The 20,752-nt window shown below is 55.4% G+C and overlaps 2 protein-coding genes across 2 annotated transcripts; one reads left to right on the top strand and one right to left on the bottom strand.

Annotated features, from left to right (window-relative positions):
* Positions 1-6,662: 6,662 nt before the first annotated feature.
* Positions 6,663-12,213, bottom strand: Tst (thiosulfate sulfurtransferase). The gene is made up of 2 exons (XM_069999443.1): positions 11,573-12,213; positions 6,663-7,115 (listed from the first exon to the last, which is right to left on the bottom strand). The coding sequence occupies exons 1-2, from the start codon at positions 12,165-12,167 to the stop codon at positions 6,817-6,819; spliced, it is 894 nt and encodes a 297-aa protein (XP_069855544.1). The 5' UTR covers positions 12,168-12,213; the 3' UTR covers positions 6,663-6,816.
* Positions 12,214-13,000: 787 nt separating this feature from the next.
* Positions 13,001-19,836, top strand: Mpst (mercaptopyruvate sulfurtransferase). Its single transcript, XM_069999442.1, has 3 exons — positions 13,001-13,085; positions 15,946-16,555; positions 19,138-19,836. The coding sequence occupies exons 2-3, from the start codon at positions 15,961-15,963 to the stop codon at positions 19,458-19,460; spliced, it is 918 nt and encodes a 305-aa protein (XP_069855543.1). The 5' UTR covers positions 13,001-13,085; positions 15,946-15,960; the 3' UTR covers positions 19,461-19,836.
* Positions 19,837-20,752: the final 916 nt, after the last annotated feature.

The following is a 20,752-nucleotide window of genomic DNA, read 5'->3' on the forward strand; positions in this document are numbered from 1 at the left end:
TCTGCCTAGGTCCCCACAGGCTCTCCCCTCTCCAGAAAGCTGAGCCCTCAAAGGGTTGTCAAGCAGCCTTGGGCACAGGCCCCCTCTTATCCCTCCATCCCCTCCTCCTCTTCTCCCCACCAACCCATTCCAGCACCACCTTGGAGCCTCGAGCCCCCTCACCACCGGTTCTTTCAGTTTCTGTAAACACGTGGGGTTTGTTTTCCTTGTTGTTGTTATTCTTCAGGTACTGAGGCTTGAACTCAGGTCCTGAGCACTGTCCCTCAGCTTTTTATTTTTCATTTGTTTTGTCTTTTCTTTTTTAGTACTTGGGATCGAACCCAGGACCCTGGACTTGCTAGGCAAGAGCTTTGCCACTGAGCCACTGAGCCACAGCCCAGCCTGTCCCTTAGCTTTTTCACTTAAGGCTAGTAGTGTTCTACTACTTCAGCCACAGCTCCATTTCTGGTTTTTTGCTAATTGGAACTAAGAGTCTTACAGACTTTCCTGCCCAGGTGGCTTTGAAGCACAATCCTCAGTCTCCTGAGTAGTTAGAATTACAGGCATGACAAAAATGCAAGGAGATACGACAAAGTAAACAGAAACAAAGGACTTCCACTCATTTTGTCCTATCATTGCTAAATGACTCCAGGTTCTTGACCACATATATGGTATATACATGAGCACATCTGCGGGAACCTAGCAGGAGGACACAGAATCAGAGGGAAATGGAAAACATCATCAGCTGCACTGGACATTTATGAAAATGAACTAAGCAACTCAAAGAAAGTGACAGGAGGGAGGGAATGAGAGGGACAGAGGGAACTGGGGGGGGGGAAGAGTGGGGGGAGAATGGGAAGGGATGGGAAGGGGAAACAAAGGAGGAGGCTACAATGCTTGATAAGAAATGTACTCATTACCTTGCTCATGTAATTGTAACCCCTCTGTACGGCATTTTCACAATTAAAAAAAAAAGAGGGAACAGCTCATACTAAGCAAACGGAAAGAACTGTAAATATCACCTGATGTGGAAGAAATAGTGGTATTGTCAAAGCTCATAGAATTCACAAACTCTATAGACCATGATAATGACAATTGGCCTTGTGAAGGTTAAAATGTTTGTGACTTTAACTAAGTATCACTATTCCACAATACTGTGAAATATGTGAAATGTATGTAATCACCTAATCTCAATAAAAATTATTAAAAGAATTAATAAAAATAAAAAATTTAAATTTAAATTTAAATTATTAATTTTAAATTTAAATTATTAATAAAAATAAAAAAGAATTACAGGTATGAGCCACTGGCACCCTGCTGTAAATGCTATGTTATGTCAGGCCATGGCTGATCTGGGGAAGATGAGGGGAGCTGGTAGCAAGGACCAGGCTCCAGGTGACGTAAGCTTCTGAGCCAGCTCTACATCTCCAAACGCCTTTGCAGTTTGCATGTTTACGTTCTGTTTCTGAGAACCAATTTCTTATTTATATTCCTTTGCCACATACGGAGGTTCCCCCCGCCCAGGAATTTGCAAATGTTGTGGTAGAAATACAATAAAACCTAGTCTGACCTAGGGTCTATGCAATAGAGTAAGGTTAGAGGCTGGAATGTGTCTTCGAGAACCGAGGACCAGAGAGGGAGAGTAACTTGTCTAAGGTCGCCAGCAAGTTGGTTTGCAGATAGCCTCAATCAGGTAGGAAACATATCGACTTCATTTCCTTTCAAGATGAACAATAGGAAGTAAAACTTGCTGTTTGTTTTAATACTTCATGGTTATTTGGGGCTGGGGATCCGGCTTAGTGGTAAAGCACATGGATAGCTTGCATGAAGTACTGGGTTCAACCCCTAGCACAGGCAGAGAGGGAAATCTGTCTGTCTGTCTGTCTGTCTGTCTTTGTCTATGCCTCTGTGTCTGTATGTGTATACACACACACACACACACACACACACACACACACATAAATATCTCACTTCATTACTTGCATCTTCTGCTGTGACCTTCAACATATTCCCCCTCCCCCTATGCATTCAGACCCCACATCACCCTGTCCTGCTCAAATACAGGCCAGACCTTGTGGTTTGCTTACATCATTCAGGCACTGGAGGCTCATGCCTGCAATCCTGGCCACTCAGGGGGCTGAGATCTGAGGGTTGTGGTTCAAAGCCAACCTGGGCAGGAAAGTCTATAAGACTCTTATCTCCAATTAACCATTAAAAAGCTGGAAGTGGAGATGTGGATCAAGTGGTAGAATGTTGGCCTTGAGCCAAAAAAAGCTCAAGGACAGCACCCAGGCCCTGAGTTCAAGCCCCAGTATTATCTGTCTGTCTGCTTCTCTCTCCTCTCTCTCTCTCTCTCTCTCTCTCTCTCTCTCTCTCTCTCTCTCACACACACACACACACACACACACACACACACACACACACACACACAATATGTCCACAATGCTGACACTTCTGGGTTAGATCCCTTGTGTCTTTTTTGTTCCCACCCTCCCTCTCCCTGGCTCTCTCTAGTCTGCTCAGTCTGTGAGCATGGCTGCTGCTACATTGGAAGCCACCCTGTGTGGCCAGGATGTGAGGTCACCAGCCGTTAAGAAGCACAGGCTGTTTAGCCAACGAGCCTTGAAGAACGGAATGAATTCTGCCCTGGAAGGGACTTGCCCATGTCTCCTGACCCTGCCAGCCCTGGCTTCGTAGCCACACAGCCCAGCTGTCCTCAGGCCCCACGTGAGGCCTCCAGAATCCTGACCCCACAGAAGAGCAGGCAGTGTGCCCCAGTGGTCCCATCCTCTTGAACATGACCTTTGCTCTGAATTCCTGTGACCTTGCTTGTTTTTCTGAGCTGATTCCAGGAACTTGCTGCTGACCCCCAAACTGACCCCAAACTAGAACATCCTGCCTTCAAGATAAGAGAAAGAATGCATCCAACATGCAGCTGCTGCTCCGGCTCCCAGGAAAGGCTGATCTCGGTGGGGGAGCTTGTGACCTGTTCATACATCAGACCCCTCTCCCCCATTTCCCAGAGACACCCCAGGGGGTGCTTGGGACACGAAAGCTGTCTATCTCCATCCACACTGCCCCAGAGTGGAAACTGTGGGATCATAAGCTGGTTGATACTCAGGTGAGTGCTGAGGTCTCAGTGCTAAGCTTCATGGTTATTTGCTATGCAGCAATGGATAAGCCATGATTTTGTACCCACAGTGGGAGGTTGTAGTATGAACACCTAAGGGCCAAGCGGTGGGGGTCCTTGAGGGAGTTTGAGAAGCACGATAGGAAAAGCCTCCTACATCCTCCATACATGGTGGACAGGGCAGAAATCTGAGCTTGTAGGAGCCAAAGGTGAGGACACAGAGGAAGGGAAGGGATGAGACCTTAAGCCCAGTGCACCATCATTGGTGGGATGTGGCACAAGAACATGTCACCATGGGCTGAGAGATTGGGTGGCACAGATTTTCTGCACAGGTACTGAAGGAATTTGCCCCAGAGTAGTCCTGTTGCTTATGGCAAATCCTGAGAGAAAGGAGTAAAAGAAGGGAGGATCTAGCAGAGAGGATCCAGGAAGGACTTTGTGGTTTTGAAAACTCTCCTCTCTAGATGCCATAGGATAGAAAATTAAGACATGTAAGACATGGCTTCAGTGGTCTGGAAGGAAGATGAGACCAAGCGTGTGATTATAGCCATTTGTTACCACCATAGAAAGAAGATGGGGTGGCTAGTGGCACCTACCTGCCATCCTGGCTACTCAGGAGATGAAATTTTGTGGATGGAGGTTCAAAGCCAGCCCAGGCAGGAAAGTCCTTGAGATGCTTATCTCCAATTTACCAGTGGAGCTGTGGCTCAAGTCGTAAAGGGCTAGCCTTGAGCAAAAATGCTCAGGGACAGTGCCCAGAGCCCTGAGTACGTACACACACACACACACACACACACACACACACACACACACACACACACACACACACATCTAAGGTTTGGAATACTATTCAGTCGCACAGCAAGCCCTCTTTGCACAATGGCAGAGCTGTGTAGTCCTCCCCAGGAGCTCCAGGCGAAAGGTGGCTGTGGCTTCTGTCATAGTTTCGGAGAAAATGAAAACTACTATTGGACCAGCGTGGAAGAAGGAGACCACAGGTCAGAGTTGGGGATGATGGAGGACGGTCTCCAACTAGAAACCCACACAAGGAACCGGCGGCCTTGGCCAGGCTGGGTTTCAGAACTGCCATGGACCTGTGTCATTGTCCTCATGTTTGAATGGAGGCGTCCATGGTGTCTTCTTGTGTCCTTGGCGCTACCGCCTGGTGGGGTTCCAGGAGCTCTGCCGGGGAGGAGAGGATTGAGGACACCCAGGAGCCTCATCCACACCACCCCCAGGTGAGGCTCTGGACATTGTGAGAGCAGGTGGATATGGGTCGCACTTGGAGGGGGGTCTCTTGTGGGGGACCAGAGGTGGACAGTGGCTGGCAATCGTGTGACCGCTGTGTGGTGAGTCCTCTCCCCTCGAGTGTGTCTGGACCGAGTGACTTGGATGTGGCTTAAGTGAAGCAGCTCACCTCTGAGTTACCAAAACTGTTCATACTGTCAGGCCTTCCCAGCTCCCGGACTCTCTGATTGGAAGTCAGGGTTGTGTGGGGAGTCGTCCTGTGCAAAGGTCCATGTGACAAGGAATGACATGGCTTCTGGGCAGTGGCTTATGAAAACCTCAGTCCTGCTATGTACATAGTGACCTTGGAAAAGGGTCCTTTACTTTGACACTGAATCCTCACCCCTCACCTGGACTGCCACCTGAGAGAGATCCACCAAAGCTGACCTACAATCTCAACCCCTGAGACCAAGAGATGACCAGCACGTCATCCCAGGTCACTGAGTTTGGGGATGACTTGTTATGCAGTGAAGCTGACTCATACAGCCCCTACCTCCAGCATCTCTACACCTAGTAGGTCAGTCCATCTTCACAAGGGCTCACGGAGGCGTTCAGAGTAACTATAAATTAATCTTCTGTCATGATGGGGAAACGGGAAGAAAAGAAATAAGGACTGGGATGGTGCTAAAACAGCTGTATGTCTTCAAGCTAGGCCAGGCGCCTGCAGATTACTTTTCTCCCTCCTGTCCCATTCCTGTCTGCAACCCCCCAGCCACCCATCGACAGGCCTCCCGTAGCTCCCTGTCTGAGCAGCCTGGACAGGCTGGCCCAGAAAGGGGGGCTCACTGCCAGTTTCTGACCTGGATAGGAAGATCCCGACGGACGTCGACGACGAAGGAGAGAGGGAGGGTAGGCCCAACGACAGCCTGAGCACTCGGCACTCACAAGCAGCTCTGCGTAGAGAGAAAGACAATAAAACCCAAGTCTTGGCAGAGCCCTGGCCCATGCTCACAGGTCTCTGTCTCGCCTCTCCACGGCCTTTCATACCATCAAAGCCCCTGATCCGCTCTGGAGTGTCCTAAAGCTGGCAGGACGTAGACCCACCCACACCACTACTGATGAGGACCAGTAAGTGGTTGCTAGGGAACAGCCTTCCCAGCTGTTCATTGGAGTTGCCATGGTAATCTCTATGACCTTGGAGGGCTGATGCCCCCACCCCTAAGGGAAAAGGTGCAAGAGAGGGCTAGGACTCCTGGGACAGAAGAGACATTTACTCATCGACTCAAAATATCCTCTGAGCAGCCCCAAAGGTCGGGTTGTGTGCCAAACTCACTAGACACAGGTGTCACCGAGTACAAGGAAGTGCGGGAGGAAGGAGTCAAGAGAAGGCAGGACTAAGTCTGTTCAGAGAAAAGGGAGCAGGGCTCACAGAAGGGCCATTTCATTGGCTCTCGAAGGGAATTGCAGTTCAATAATTTAGAAGACACTAAAATATGAAAGGTCTAAATATGCAGGTCAAAGAAGTAGAGGGGGGGATGCTGGCTGGCCAAGCTGGATGCCAAGGGACCAGGGATTGGGCAGGAAGACTAAAATAGAAGGTACGGTGAGGGGCCTTTCTCCGGTGGAGTGAGGGATTCACGGTGTTAACTGTGTGTGTGTGTGTGTGTGTGTGTGTGTGTGTGTGTGTGTGTGTGTGTGTGTGTGTGTGTGAGTGTGTGTGAATGCTGGTCCTGGGGCTTGAACTCAGGACCCAGGCATAGTCCTCTTAACTCTTTGCCTCAACTGGCACTCTACCATTTGAGCCACAGCTCCCCTCCTGGATTTTGGTGGTTAGCTGGAAATGAGTCCCATTTCTGCCTGGGCTGACTTTGAACTGCAAACCTGAATTACAAGTGTGAGCCACTGCCACCCAGCAAAGTCTTTCTGAAGCCAGAAGGACACTAAAGCCACAGCCCTCTGCCTCCCTTTGCGGGCTTATAGGCCCCAGCTCCCGAGAGATCCTAGGGTGTGTGACGCCATCTTGGAAGGCCAGCTGTCCCTAGTCCTCCCCACCCTCCCGCAGCTGGAAAGACAGGGCCAGTCCGGCACTGACTTCCTCTCTCTGGCACCCACTTCCTGCCGGGCCTTGCCAGTTGGTCCCAGCATACTCCAGGACAGAGTGCACCTGACATACGCAGCAATGGCTTTCTCTGTCACCACTGAACAATGTGGTGTGTCCTCGGGGTGGCCGACAGCTGCAGGCTTGTTGGGGGGAGGGGGGGGGTCTGAGGAATCTGAAAAGGATGGAAGTGAAGGGCAGGGACAGAACCCAGGGCAGACACATGACTCAGAAAAAGGTGGTTTATTCCAGATGTTTGAAAAGGGTGGGCTCTTGTGCCATCCTAAAAACGGGTCAATCTCCTCTGGCTATCAGGTGTGAGGCGGCAGGCCATGCCAGCCTCTCTAAACTGGCTACAGTTAGTACGCTGGAGAGGCCGCGCTCAGGCCTTCCCGCCCTTCCCTTGGGACACCCGGGTCTCCGGGGGTGCCCGGCGGAACCACTCCGACCAGGAGCCATCGTAGACGGCCACGTCAGGTTTGCCACAGAGGTAGGCGGCCAGTGCAATGTGGCACGCTGTGACCCCCTTGCGGCACGTGGCGATGAGGGGCTGTGCCAGGTCCACCTTCTTGGCCTGGAACATGGCCCGGAGCTCCTCAGGGCTCTTCTCAAAGCCATCCTTTGTCAAGAAGTCCATGAAGGGCATGTTGAGGGAGCCGCGGATGTGCCCCGACTCCAGTCCTGGATGGTGACAAAGGACATGGGTTAGGGTGAGGAGATGCACGCATGGGGGCCGCACCAGCCATGACTCTAAAGATAGCTTTGCAGCCGGGCGCTGGTGGCTCACGCCTGTAATCCTAGCTACTCAGGAGGCTGAGATCTGAGGATCGCGGTTCAAAGCCAGCCCGGGCAGGAAAGACCGTGAGACTCCTATCTCCAATAAAACCACCAGAAAACCGGAAGTGGAGCTGTAGCTCAAGTGGTAGAGCGCTCGCCTTGAGCTGAAGAGCTGAGGGACAGCGCCCAGGCCCAGAGTTCAAGCCCCACGACTGACAAAAAAAAAAAAAAGATAGCTTTGCAAGCCAGGCTTGCAATGGTGGCTCACGCCTGTAATCCTAGCTGCTCATGAGGCTGAGATCTGAGGATTGTGGTTCAAAGCCAGCCCAGGCAAGAATGTCCCATGAGACTCCTATCTCCAATTAACCACCAGAAAACTAAAGTAGAGCTGTGGTGCAAAGTGGTACAGCACTAGGCTTGAGCAAGAGCTCAGGGACAGCACCCAGGTCCTGACCGACAAAAGAAAGAAAAAAAAAAGAAAGAGGTTGGAAGGAAGGAAGGAAGGAAGGAAGGAAGGAAGGAAGGAAGGAAGGAAGGAAGGAAGGAAGGGAGGAAGGAAGGAAGGAAGGAAGGAAGGAAGGAAGGAAGGAAGGGAGGAAGGAAGGAAGGAAGGATACAATGATGATACCTGAAGCTTGAAAAATGACACCAGAAGCTTGAGGGGAGCAGAGAGGAGGAGCTGGCCTTCACTCTGTGGTCCTTTCTAGAACCATTTCATACCCAGTGAGGCCCTGTGCCAAAACTGACTTCACATGCAAGCAAGAGAGGCAAAGAGTATAAGCATGGCCGAAGCTGGCTTGGCCTACCGGCCAAAGCCTAGTCAGCCAGTAAGCCATACCCTCAACCCAATTCATCAGGAAGCGGCAGACCCCTCGCGCTGCGCCTCAGTCCACCTGCTGTGGAATGGGGGACGACCTTCTCACCTCACAGGCTGGGAAAGGTTGCCCTGATGTAGGTAAAAGCCCCTGGTGACCCTTAGTAACTGACCCCTTAATAATCCTGGTGCAACAGATGCACAATGAAGCCAGCTATTTTAGAACCCCAAGTTCCAGAATGATCAGCACAGAAGTCCCCTGACTACACAAGTCCCTACTTGTAAATGACGACTGTTTCTTCCCGCTGTGATTCTACCTCGTGTGTGTGTGTGTGTGTGTGTGTGTGTGTGTGTGTGTGTGTGTGTGTGTGTGTGTGTGTGTGTGTGTGTGTGTTACCAGTACAGGGGCTTGATCTCAGCGCCTAGGTGTTGTCCCTTTGCTTTTTTACTCAATGCTGGTGCTCTACCATTTGAGCCACAGCTCCACTTCTGGCTTTTTTTGCTGGCTAATTGAAAATAAGAATCTCTTTTTCTCTCTTTCTCTTCTTCCTTCCCCTCTGTTTCTGCATGGCTCCATCTCTTGCAGGCTTGCAGTTTGCTTTCCCCCCAATAAACTTTTTATGCCTGAAAAAAAAAAAGTCTCATGAACTTTCCTGCCTGGTGTGGCTTTGCATGCCAATCCTCAGAGCTCAGCCTCCTGAGTAACTAGGATTACAGGTGTGAGCCATGGTGCCCAGTTTCCATCACATCCTGTCCGCATGGAGATGTTAGTCTGGGTGTACTGGTCAGCTGGGTACTGACCCCTGCCCTAGTGGCGCTGGTGACTGCCAGCTTTGAGGGTGGACCTCCCCAAGAAACCCAGCTTCAAGCACTGGGGCCTGCAGGCAGGGGCCGTTGGGGAATGCATTTGGCAGAATGGAAGGATTCTACAAAGGAGGGCCTTTCTGGGGATGAAGCCCGGGGGGGGGGAGTGGGGTCCTCCTGGTCACCCCTGAGCTGGGCTCAGGGCCTGTGCCTGGAGAATTTAAATGTGCAGGAGCCACAGCCTGTGCAGGGAGGGAAGGTCTGCCATGAGCCCATGGGCCTAGGACAGAAAACTCTGGAGAACAGCCACCTGGAGCAACGGCTCCATGTTGATCAGAGGCCAGCTGGGCCTCTTGCTTCTCCCTCCCTCCCTGTCCATCCCCAGCTGCAGGCTACTGCCTTCCCTCCCCACAGTGGACAGACCACTGTTCTGGGTCCTCTCAAGACCTTCCCCAGCCTTCACAAAGCCAGGGAGCTGCTTGTCCCGGCATGGATGGAGAGCTCCGGCTCAGAGAGAGCAGGTAACTTGCAGCAAAGGTATGTGTGTTCTTTGACTCCCAGAGCCTCTCAGAAAAAGGAGGCTGAGGTAGGGGGAGGATGAATAGCATCTCTTGCTCCTCCTCTTCTCAGAGGTCTAGAATTAGTGTTTGATTTGGGGGAAAGAAGGTGCTGGTGAAGTTGGCAAATGAGGATGATCAGGTTCTAGCTGGATGTGTACACTGAAGGGCAGGAACACTGCTTTGGGCCTTTTCCACTTTTCCTCTTAAAGACCTTGGAATCCAGGGCCTGCAGTCCTACCTGCCAGCCTTGGAGGAGGGGCCGGGACAGAGGGGTTTCTTAGTCCTATGATGAAACAATGAAGTAATATTGTGTACAGTGACCTTTCTCCTCACAACATGGTCCCTGTGTTTGCTTACACACGCACACACGGGCACTGGCCTTGGGAACTAGGCTTGCTTTGATGCTTGCCGACCCAGTGTCCAGTCCCAGCCCCTCTGCACCTGCCTCGGTAGAGAAAATCCTTCTCCCAGCCCCCCCCTCCCCTGGGCAGCAGCACCAGTGCCCTTGCCCTCCCTCTTTGTTCCAGAAAGAACAGACTGCTGGGTACAGGTTCTGTAACAAAAGTGCTCTCCAGGGCTCACCACGGGTCATCACCCCCTCCCCCCCCCAGTCCTGACTACCTCTCCAGGAGCAAGAGAGCAAGGCCGACGTGCAGCCCTAAAGGGGCAGCCGGTGCTGCTCCTCCATGAATTACAGCACCCAGTGGGGAAATGCACCATAGCCACACCTAATGCCACACCCAAAGACTCAGGCCTGCAGGACTCCTACCACCCCCCCCACCTTAGAAAAATGGCAGCAGGGCAGCCGCCTGCCCAGGATGGACAAGTGCCTCAAGCTTCTAAGACCCTGCTTCCAGCTCGGCTAGGGGCAACACCCTGTCAGGACGGCTGGGGCAGGGGGCGTGGCTCAGTGGTAGAGACCTGCCTCACAGGCACGAGTTCAAACCTCCCAGTTTCCTCATCTGTAGAATGGGAATAGTAATTGTGCCTGGCATCAGGTATTTCTCTGTGTGTTTCTGAGAAGGCTAGAAACGCCTCAGGAACCAGCTCCACTGCCCTCACCCCGAGTAACTAACAACAAAATGTGCCTTGAACTCCGGCCAGGAAGGGCTGCAAGCTGCCCATGCCAGCAGTATGATTCTTCACTAGACCTTCTGAGATGACGCCGGGCAAGGAGGGCAGGCGCCTGGAAAAGAGGACTAGAGGACAGAGCCCTGCAGTCTCCAGCTCTGCTATCTAGGTGTGCAGCCTTGACCTGCCTTTGACCCCGCTTCTGTGTGCTTCACCCCTCCCCTCTTCCCAGGAGGTGACCAAGTCCAGCTCTAAGACTCCTAAAGAGATTTCCCAGCATTCTCCCCTTCCCACTTCGGGCCCACAAAGGAAGAGACATTTTGCAACAAGTTAGGTAAAAGTTAGTACAGAACTTAAATGCGGGCAAAGCAGTTGCTCTCATAGGGAGATGCTGGCCACAGGTCCTGGGGCTAGGAAGGGCAAGATTTCCTCTGTGGTTAGAAGCTTCTAGAAGCAGCACCTCCTCTCCAGAAGCTCCTCTCTTGCCCCTGTACTCCCCTTGTGCACAGGGAGCCCAAGAACCATCTCAGCCAGACACCTTCCTGGCACTGGGAGGGCTATGCCCAGTTCTAGCTGCTGGTTTGAAACAAAGTAGCATGGGGTTCAAGTCCTGACTCTGCCATTGAACTGAGCAAGTAACTTACAAAGGGTTTCACTGGGGCAACAATGCAGGGCCAAGCATCTACAATGTGCACCGCTCCACAGCTGCCTGGGGAAGGTTTACTGGCATGGCCTTTGCAAACCCCAGACAGGGGCCCAGGCCAGCGGGCCCCTCCAATGCCAGGAGGGCACTGTGGGTGCCTATGAGGTTTCCGGGGGTCAGGGGGTGTCCTGACATGGCTTCTATTCAGCCCTCACAGCAGGATGCCCTTTGGTACTTGTGAGTGTATGGAGAGGACATGGGGGGACCCTGTCACCAGTCACCCCTGCGGAAGCCACTTGTCAGCACAGCTCTGGAAACGACACAGTGACAATTTGAAGAAGCCCACCCCTGCCCTGTTAGCAGAAGGGCTGCAAGGCTTCCAGGGTGGGCAGGGCAGGGGAACAAAATCCTGGATAGGGCCCGGGGGGGCCCTGACTTCCATTCTCCCCAGGGAGCACAGGCGACCTACCCACGGCATCCGGCTCCGGCTCCGTGCCCAGGTACCGTCCTTGGGCTCTGGAATCCACCAGCTGGAACCTTTTAGACTCCATGTTCTCCATGACCTGCTCATAGGTCTTGAGCAGGGAGCGGTTCAGGGTGGCTTTGAAAACGGCGGGCTCGGGGCGTGAAGGCTCCGAGGTGACCGGGTGTCCCTCCTTCAGCCAGTTCCGGAAGCCACCGTTGAGCACGGACACGGTGCGGTGGCCGAAGACGCGGAACATCCACCAAACCCGCGGGGCGTAGAAGCTGCCCAGGTCGTCGCCGTCGTACACCACCACGTGCGTGTCGTTGCCGATGCCCAGGCGGCCCACGTAGTCCCCGAAGAAAGCCTCGCTGGGCAGCATCATCTCGTAGGGGGAGGCCGTGTCCCTGCACTCCTCGATGTCAAAGAAGGAGGCCCCCGGCACGTGGCGCTCCTGGTACTCCTGGCGCGCCCGGCGGGTTCCGGGCGAGTACCAGGACGCGTCCAGCACCCTCAGGCCGGGGCCCAAGTGGCCGGACCGGAGGGACTCCGCCAGCCACTTGGTGGAGACCAGCGCCCGGTACAGCACCTGCTGAACCATGGTGTCGGCTCGGCGTGTCACCTGGCAGCGGGGCGGGAACCAGGAAAGAGAGCGGCCTAAGAGGCTGCGCCGGGGGGCGGGGCGGGAGGTGGGGCCGGGCGCGTGTTGTTTATGCACGCGGGGGGGGAGGAGGGAGGGGTCCGTGTACCCCCCACGCACACACCGCGCGCCCCGCGCCCCGCGTGCACAGGGGGCGGGCGAGCTCCCGCGCGCGCGCGCGCACTGGGACGCGGGGGCTCGGCTCACCCAGCTGCACCCACCACTCCCCCTCCGGATCCTGCAGGGAGAACCGGGACCACACGCACCGGAGAGGCCCGATTGGCTAGGAGGGCAGAACCGGGGCGCCCGGACGCAGGGGGCTCCCCCTACCGCCCTGGCTGCCTCTCCGGCCCCCTCTCCCGGCAGCTTGGGTTCACCCCACGGCCGCGGCCGCCCCTGGCTTCGGAAACTACGCCCCAGAGTCCGCCCCGCTCACGCCACCGGGGGCCTCCCCGAAGCCACAGGTGGGGCCCGCCCGGAGCCGCCGCACTCACTGGCCCGGGCCGCCGCGCGCTGGCGCTCGTCCCCGCCCGCCGCGCTCGTCCCCGCCTTTAAACCCCGAGCCCGCGGCGCCCCCGGGCGGCGCGAACCATCGAGCGAACCTCGCGGGGGGGTGGGGGAACCGGGCGCCTCTCGCCGGCCGTCCGCACCGGCCCGCGCCGCGGCGCCGGGCCCCGGCTCGCCGCCCCCCGGCCCCGCGCCACCGCCTCCGAGCGCCCCGGAGGGAGGCCGCCGGGGAGCGCGGACTCCGGGCGCGGGCGCCGCCGCGGGACGCGGACGCCCCCCCTCCCGCCCGGCCGGTGGGAGGCGCGGACCGCGGGGCTCCCAGGGGCCGCCGCGGGGGCCGCGCCCCAGTCTCCTCCCTTCGGCGGGCTGCAGGTTGGTGGCCCGGGGAGGGGACCTCTGCGGGCGCGGGGATGGGGGTGCCGTGGCGGAGCCGGGGAGCCCTGAGACCGGGGAACCGCGGCCCACCGCCTTTCCGTAGGGGGAGGGCGGTCTTTGGGGTGCCAGCGTGGGACCCGGCCGGAGGCGGAAGCGCCGTTTAGGAAAGAGGGGGCGTTCAGGGCTCCCCCAAGTCACCCTCGGGAGGAGTGCAGCCCCCTCGGCCGGGGACCCCGCGCAGACCGGCCAGGGCGCGGCGCGTGGGGGGGGGGCCTGGCCTGGTGCCACCGGGGCTGGAGGACCAAAAAGAGGCCACTGGGGGAGGCCCAGGTGGGGGGGGCCCTGAGCCCCAGCACCCCCCCCCGCCGCCCCCGCGGGAGGGGGGCAGGAAACTGGCAGAGAATTTACTGGAGGGGAAAGAAAGTGACATTTGTCACAGGCCTGGCCTGGGCCTGGCCAGCCTCCCTGTCGGTCCATGAGGACCCGCGCTAGGCCAGAAACTTGCCCAGACACTGGAGAGGCAGAGCCGGGCCCCAGGGCCGAGGGGGGAAGGGGGGGAAGGGGGAGGGGGAATTGCCTTTGTTTACCTTAAAAAAAAAAACCCAAAACTTGTGACTTTTTCTGGCAGTTGCTTTGGGTTGAATTTTCTTGACTGAATTTATATAAGTTAATTTGTAACAAGGACTGTTTAAACATCAACTGGCAAAATTCCCTTAACTCTAACTTTAGCTCTTGCAGACTGTGCAGTCACGCTGGGCAGCCGTCCCCTGGCGTCCCTCCCCACCCCACCCCCTTCTTTAAAAATTGGTATTTCGTTGAAATGTTTGTTGTAGCATGTTGTAAAATAAAATTAAAATAAAAATTCAAATATTGTACTGGGTGGCTCACACCTGTAATCCTAGCTGAGAGCTAAGGATCACAGTTCAAAGCCAGCCCAGGCAAGAAAGCAAAAAAAAGTTAGAAGTAGAGAGAGAGAGTGCAAGTGGTAGAGCACCAATCTTGAGCCAAAAGCTAAGGGACAGTACCCAGTGCCTCCCACCACACACACACACACACACACACACACACACACACACACACACACACACACACACACACACACACACACACACACACACACACACACACACACACACACACACACACACACACACACACACACACACATCAAACCTTGGAGCCTTGATAGTAGGAAGAGGAGGGTCCTGGAAGATCCAAGTGTCTGAGCTTCTAATAATGGGCCATGGGCTCAGACTAGCCTTCAGATGGGCCTGGGGCTATTCTATATGTCCTATGGTTCTTCCCCCACACTCCCAAAATTCTTCCTAGTGATCCTGACCCGTGCCTCACAGGTACCAGGTCCCTTTGCTTGATCCCTGACCCTCAGGGACACCCATGGCCTGCCCTCACAGACCCTCCTCTAAGGCCCCAGGTCCTTACTGATTGTGCCAATCAAGCCAGGAGAATGGGGCTCCTCTGAAATTGTATCCCCTGGAAATTAAAATTCTGGATTTACTGCTATTGGGAAGTAATGGAAGAAATCCTGGGATTTCATGGAACTGATTAATGATTATTCTGGCCAGACATAGCTCATACACTTTGGCGGTACCTCTGTTTTCCTCATTTAATATCTATGAGAGGGAGGTGGGAAACTCAATGATAAACAAATGGGGGCTGGGAAGGTGGCTCAGTGGTAGAGTGCTTGCCTCCCATGCATGAGGCCCTGGGTTCAATTCCTCAGCCCCACATAAGCAGGAAAAAGCCAGAAGTGGTGTTGTGGCTCAAGTGGTAGGGCACTAGCCTTGACCTGAAGAGCTGAGGGACAGCGCCCAGGCCCAGAGTTCAGCCCCCCCCCCAAAAAAATGAGCCTCATACCCCAACATTCCTGCACAGCAGTTAAGCCGTGCAGTGGAACTTGTACTGGGGAAGGGGGACCTCTGACTCCCAGCCAGAGTTATCTCCACCCTAAATGGATCCTGGGAAGTGATGAGCCAGGTGTCTCTAGGAGCTGCTCTGGTCATGATGGAGGTTTTCAAAGATGCCTTGCCTTCCCCAGAATTATCTAGCTCCGGTGATACTGGAATTACCCTTTAGCCAAAGCCCCTCAGCCACTTCCTTATCCTAGAGTCAAGCTGAGCCCCTGAAAAGGTCAAACACCTCCTCCTAGAGCTGTTCCTTCCACACATACCCCCAAACCCCGACACCCCCCCCCCCCGTAGGGGCTTCTCTGCGTACACCGAACCCAGGCCCTTCCTCAATCGCGTCCACTGAGCAGGCTCCTCTTTATACAGGGGCCTTGGCAAAGTCAAGTCCCTCAGTATCCAGCACAGGGCCTGACCCAGGGAAGGAAGCAGACTTTGTGCACCCCGGTGTCCCCCTCAGTGACAATGGCATCCTCCCATTGGTGGGACTGTCTCCCCTCTACCCTCTTTGTGGGGTACACGGGGGCTGGGAGGACTCTGTGGGCCCCAGCAAGCACGTTCTGCCCCATAAGGAATATAGGGCATAGGATGCCTGGTGAATTAGCTAATGAATTCCACCAGGACTTGGTTGGCTGCCAACGAAGCCGGAGTGCATCTCAGGGAGGGGCGAAGACTTTGACCCTGCTTGTCTTTATGATGCCAGCCAGGGCTCACTCACAGGTAGCCCGGACCCAGCAAGAGAGGCCCAGTGTCACCGGAGTCTGGGTTTGGGCTTGGGTCACCCCACCTCCAGCAGTGTGTGCATGTCTGGACCCTGCCTTGTGGTGCTGGAGACCCTCCTGTGAACCAGCGCCCAGCAGTGCAGATCCTCTCCCCGTGGGAAGGGCCTCTTCCTCCCCCCCCTCCTGACAGCTTTCGTGTCCCCTGCCTTGCAGAGTGTCACTGACGCCATGGTCACCCCTCAGCTCTTCCGCGCTCTGGTGTCATCGCAGTGGGTGGCCGAAGCCCTGAGGTCACCAGGCGCCGGGAAGCCCCTGCAGTTGCTGGACGCCTCCTGGTATCTGCCCAAGATGGCCCGCAACCCACGACGTGAGTTTGAAGAACGCCACATCCAAGGCGCTGCTTTCTTCGATGTGGATCACTGTAGCGACCACACATCCCCCTATGACCACATGCTGCCCAGTGCCAAGCAGTTCGCCGAGTATGCGGGCAGCCTGGGTGTGGGTGAGAACACGCACGTCGTGGTCTACGACGGCAGCGACCAAGGTCTCTTCTCGGCACCCAGGGTCTGGTGGATGTTCCGTGCCTTCGGCCACCACACCGTGTCACTCCTCGACGGAGGCCTCCGCCACTGGATGAGCCAGGGCCTTCCCCTCAGCGCTGGCAAAACCCAGCCGAAGCCGGCCACATTCCACGCGAAGCTGGACACCTCCTTCCTCAAGACCTTTGAGGACATCAAGGACAATCTGGAGTCCAGGCACTTCCAAGTGGTGGACGCCCGCGCTTCTGGCCGGTTCCGGGGCATCGAGCCCGAGCCCCGAGAGGGTAAGCCCTGGGCTTGGGGTTGACGGAGCCCCAGCCATTGTCTGAGCCTTGTCCTGGTCTTTTATTTTTTTTAGGAGAGGAGTGATTGTGGGTGTGTGTGTGTGTGAACATGGACTACTTCTAAGGCCTTGAACTCAGGGCTTGGGCACTGTCCTTGCTCAGGGCTAGCACTCTACCACCTGAGCCGTAGATCCACTTCCAACTTTTTGCTGGTTAGTTGCAGATAAGAGTCTCACAGACTTTCCTGCCTAAGCTGGCTTTGAACTGTGATCCCTAGATCTCAGCCTCCCAAGTAGCTAGGATTCCAGGTGTGAACCATCTGTACCTGGCTAGCCGCGGTCTTTCGAGCGTATCCCCCGGGCTTAAGATTGGAGTTCAGTCCTCCAGGCCCTGCTCTCCCTTGAAATCCAGACAGCACCTGCTTCACGTTCTCTCCAACCTCAAGCTGTAACCCCCGGTGCCACGTGAGAATGTGAGAACCCAAACTGCCCTGCCCCAGCCCTGGGCATGCGTGGGGTCAGTGTGGAGTGGCAGGAAGCAGGACCCAGCTTGGGACAGGTCCTGGTCTGCTCTAACCTGCAGGCCACAGGAGCACGGGCAGGCCTCCAGGCTACATGGGGACAGAGTCTCACAAGGGCCAGGCTTGGGACGGGAGAACTGAAGAGGTGCTTGCTGCCACCCGTGGTGGTGCCAGGGGCTGGTTCCCCCGATGCGAGGCAGTGGGACAGCTCCGACTACTGCAGGAGGACCCCCACAGAGCAGACTGGCCCTGCCCATGCTCATGGGGCCTTTCAGAGAGGCACTGGGCTTCATGTCCAAAAGCTCTGCACCTGTGGATTTCACCAATCGCAAATTTAAAAAGTTAACAAAGTTGTAGCCCGGCGCTGGTGGCTCACGCCTGTAATCCTAGCTACTCAGGAGGCTGAGATCTGAGGATCGCGGTCCAAAGCCAGCCCGGGCAGGAGAGACCGTGAGACTCCTATCTCCAATAAAACCACCAGAAAACCGGAAGTGGCGCTGTAGCTCAAGTGGTAGAGCGCTCGCCTGGAGCTGAAGAGCTAAGGGACAACGCCCAGGCCCAGAGTTCAAGCCCTACGACCGACAAAAAAAAAATAAAAAATAAAAAAAGTTAACAAAGTTGTGTCTATATGTCCAAGGTACAGACTTTTTACCTTAAAATCCTTAAATGTAGCAGACCGTTCTTACCTGTGAGATCTGAAGATTGTAGTTCGAAGCCAGCCCAAGCAGGAAATGTCTGTGAGACTCTTATCTCCAATCAACTAGCCAAAACTAGAAATGGAACTGGGCTCCAGTTATTGAGTGCCAGCCTTGAGGGGAAAAGCCAAGAGACAGCCCCCAGGCCCTGAGTCTAAGCCCCAGTACTGGGACGTGTGTGTGCACACGTGTGCGCGTGCACACACACATACACACACACACAGAAATAACTAAAGCAAAAAATGGCTGGGGACAGAGCTCAAGTGTTAGTTCCCTGAATAGAAAGTTGAGGCCCTGAGTTCAGACTCAGTACGTATGCAAACGCAGAGGCGGGAGGAAGGGTAGAATGAACTCGCTGCTCTGTGCATAGCTCTTTTCGGGGGTCCCTCGACCAACTGTGACAAGGAGTGAGTGATGCACGCCTCGAGGCCCGCGGTCAAGCTGACAGGGGTAAAGGCTTGGCAGCGCACAGGAACGTCGCTCACCGCCCTCACCAGGCCCGCTGCACAGCCCCCGGCCCTGCCACGTGCACCTGCCTGTAGCTCACCATCTCAGCCCAGCAGAGAGGGACGCGGTCTTTGCTTGTTGAGGCTCCAGGCTGTGAAGCGCTAACTTTCTAGTCTCAGATGACCTGGCCTGAAACCCTCTGCCTACTTGCAGCTGGGGCAAGCTAGTCTCTCGGAACCTTATTCTTCTCATTGGTACAAAGAGGGGTGCTCACTCCTCACCCATAGAGAGCTGAAAGAGAAAAATGCCACTGCGGGCATCTAGACGGTGGCCAGCACAAAGCAGACATGCAGAAATACCAACTCTTAAAATGAGTGTTGTTTGTGCTGCACCCACCTGGGGCCAGCAGAGAGCCTTTTTGTTCTTCTCACCTCTACCACACTGGCAGTCATCCTCATTCCTCGGCTACCATGCTGCAAGTTCTAGCCGGGCAGGGACTATGTCTCTTGTTCTGTCACCCCCACAGGCAGGGGGCAGAGTCAAGAGACCTGGCCCCCAGAATGGCTTTAACGGAGTCTGAGTCTTCAGCCCTCAGCTGGCAATTTGTAGATGCACTAATTTAGCTGAGTGTTTGGGTGTTTTTGAGACAGGGTTTTACTATGTAGCTCAGACTGTAGCCTCACATTCATGATCCTCCTGTCTCAGCCTCCTGAACACAGGCATGTACTACCAGGCCTGGCCATTAGGTGGCTCTTTACCGAGCATCTGTACCACAGGACTGCCTCTCACTAATGCCTGAGTTTTGTGGCTGGAAGGACTACACAGGTTTGGCATCTTCTCAGCACTGCAGGTCTTCAGTCCTGGAGCACCATTTATACCATTCTAACATGCATTCCCTCCCTTCTGCTCTCTTGCCATAGGCATCGAACCTGGCCACATCCCCAACAGTGTGAACATCCCCTTCACAGAATTCTTGACCGAGTCCGGTCTAGAGAAGAGTCCCGATGAAATCCGCCGTCTGTTCGAGGAGAGGAAGGTGGACCTGTCCCGGCCCATAGTGGCCACATGCGGCTCTGGCGTCACGGCCTGTCACGTGGCGCTGGGGGCCTACCTCTGTGGCAAGGCCGACGTGCCCATCTACGATGGCTCCTGGGTAGAGTGGTACATGCGTGCCCGACCAGAGCGCATCATCTCAGAGGGCCGGGGAAAGACCATCTCAGAGGGCCGGGGAAAGACCTACTGAGGCTGGGCGGGACACAGGTCCCCGTGGGTCTAACCAGCAGGGCCAGCCTGGTCCTTCCGACTCCACTTTGCCAAAAAGAGGGAGAGGGAGAGGAAGGAAGGAAGGAAGGAAGGAAGGAAGGAAGGAAGGAAGGAAGGAAGGAAGGAAGGAAGGAAGGAAAGAAGGAAGGAAGGAAGGCGTTTCCTCATCCAGCTCAGGTGGCCCCCAGGGGACATCCCAGAGACCGGGAATCTCATTGGCTCCTGGGCTGTAGTGGGGGCGGGGAGAAGGTAGCGATGGGAGGTGCTGAGGGAGGGAGGCCAGGACTTGGAACTTGCTAAGCTGGGGACACCTCCCTTCTGCCTTCCTGCTGAGGAAATAAAAGCCAAGCTTGAAATCCTTGTAGCTTTCTGCGAGGAGCCATAGTGCCTGCGAGCCAGCAGAGGCTGCTCTGGGAACTTCCCGTCTTAGGAATCCTCTTGCTGCCTTCTGAGCTGTCCTGGGACCCCAGGCCCCCCCCCCCATCTCTGTGACTACAGTGCTCCCTGGTGAACCGTCTGCTCCCACCATCTTGCCACCCTACTTGCGCTTCTGTCCTGTTGAGGGTGCCTACCCTGTGATGTTTCTAGAACTGCACCCCAAACCCCTCCACAAATGTGCACTGTGCATCTCAGGAGTGAAGCGGAGCCTGAGGCTGCTCCAGCCTCGTCAGGATGCTCTGGGAGGGGCTGAGTTTACCCTACTTGGAAGGAAAGGGGTCCTAAACCCTTTGAGTTCCTGCTCACAGCCTGGTCTCTGCGCCTCCTGGGTGAAGGGACTTGGGGGCACCGGCCTCTGCTACAGAGGGCTGGGCTCCCTGCACGGACCTCCACATTGATCCTCTGAGAAGTCCCCAGGGGTCTCTGGGTGAGCCCCCTCCCCCATGTCTTTCCAGTCCCCTGATGCCATGCAGGTGGCAAAATCATAGGCCCGATGTCCCTAGGGAAAACCTCACAGGTGACTTTTGTCTACTTCCTCCTTTAAAAGCTGGTCCTAGAAGGGCGGTGACTCAGGAAGCTGAAGGTGTGTTTAGGGTTGAGCAGGCCCGGGCAGTGGCTTGCTGACTGAATCCTCTCTACTCCTGGTCTCCCCCCACCCCCACTCCCCGCCATCCCCACCCACATCACCTTCCTTCCCTCCCCTCCCCCCCCCCAGCCAGAGCCCGTGACAGGTTGGGGCTGACAGCACAGAGCCCTAAGGGAAGTCTGCCTGTCCACCACTCCTATCCTTGCCTAGAAAGTCCATCACGGTGTCTAGTTAGAAGGAGCCATGTG

This window comes from Dipodomys merriami, unplaced genomic scaffold (assembly GCF_024711535.1).
Source record: "Dipodomys merriami isolate MVZ:Mamm:240054 unplaced genomic scaffold, mDipMer1.0.p SCAF_55, whole genome shotgun sequence".
Classification (NCBI taxonomy): domain Eukaryota; kingdom Metazoa; phylum Chordata; class Mammalia; order Rodentia; family Heteromyidae; genus Dipodomys; species Dipodomys merriami.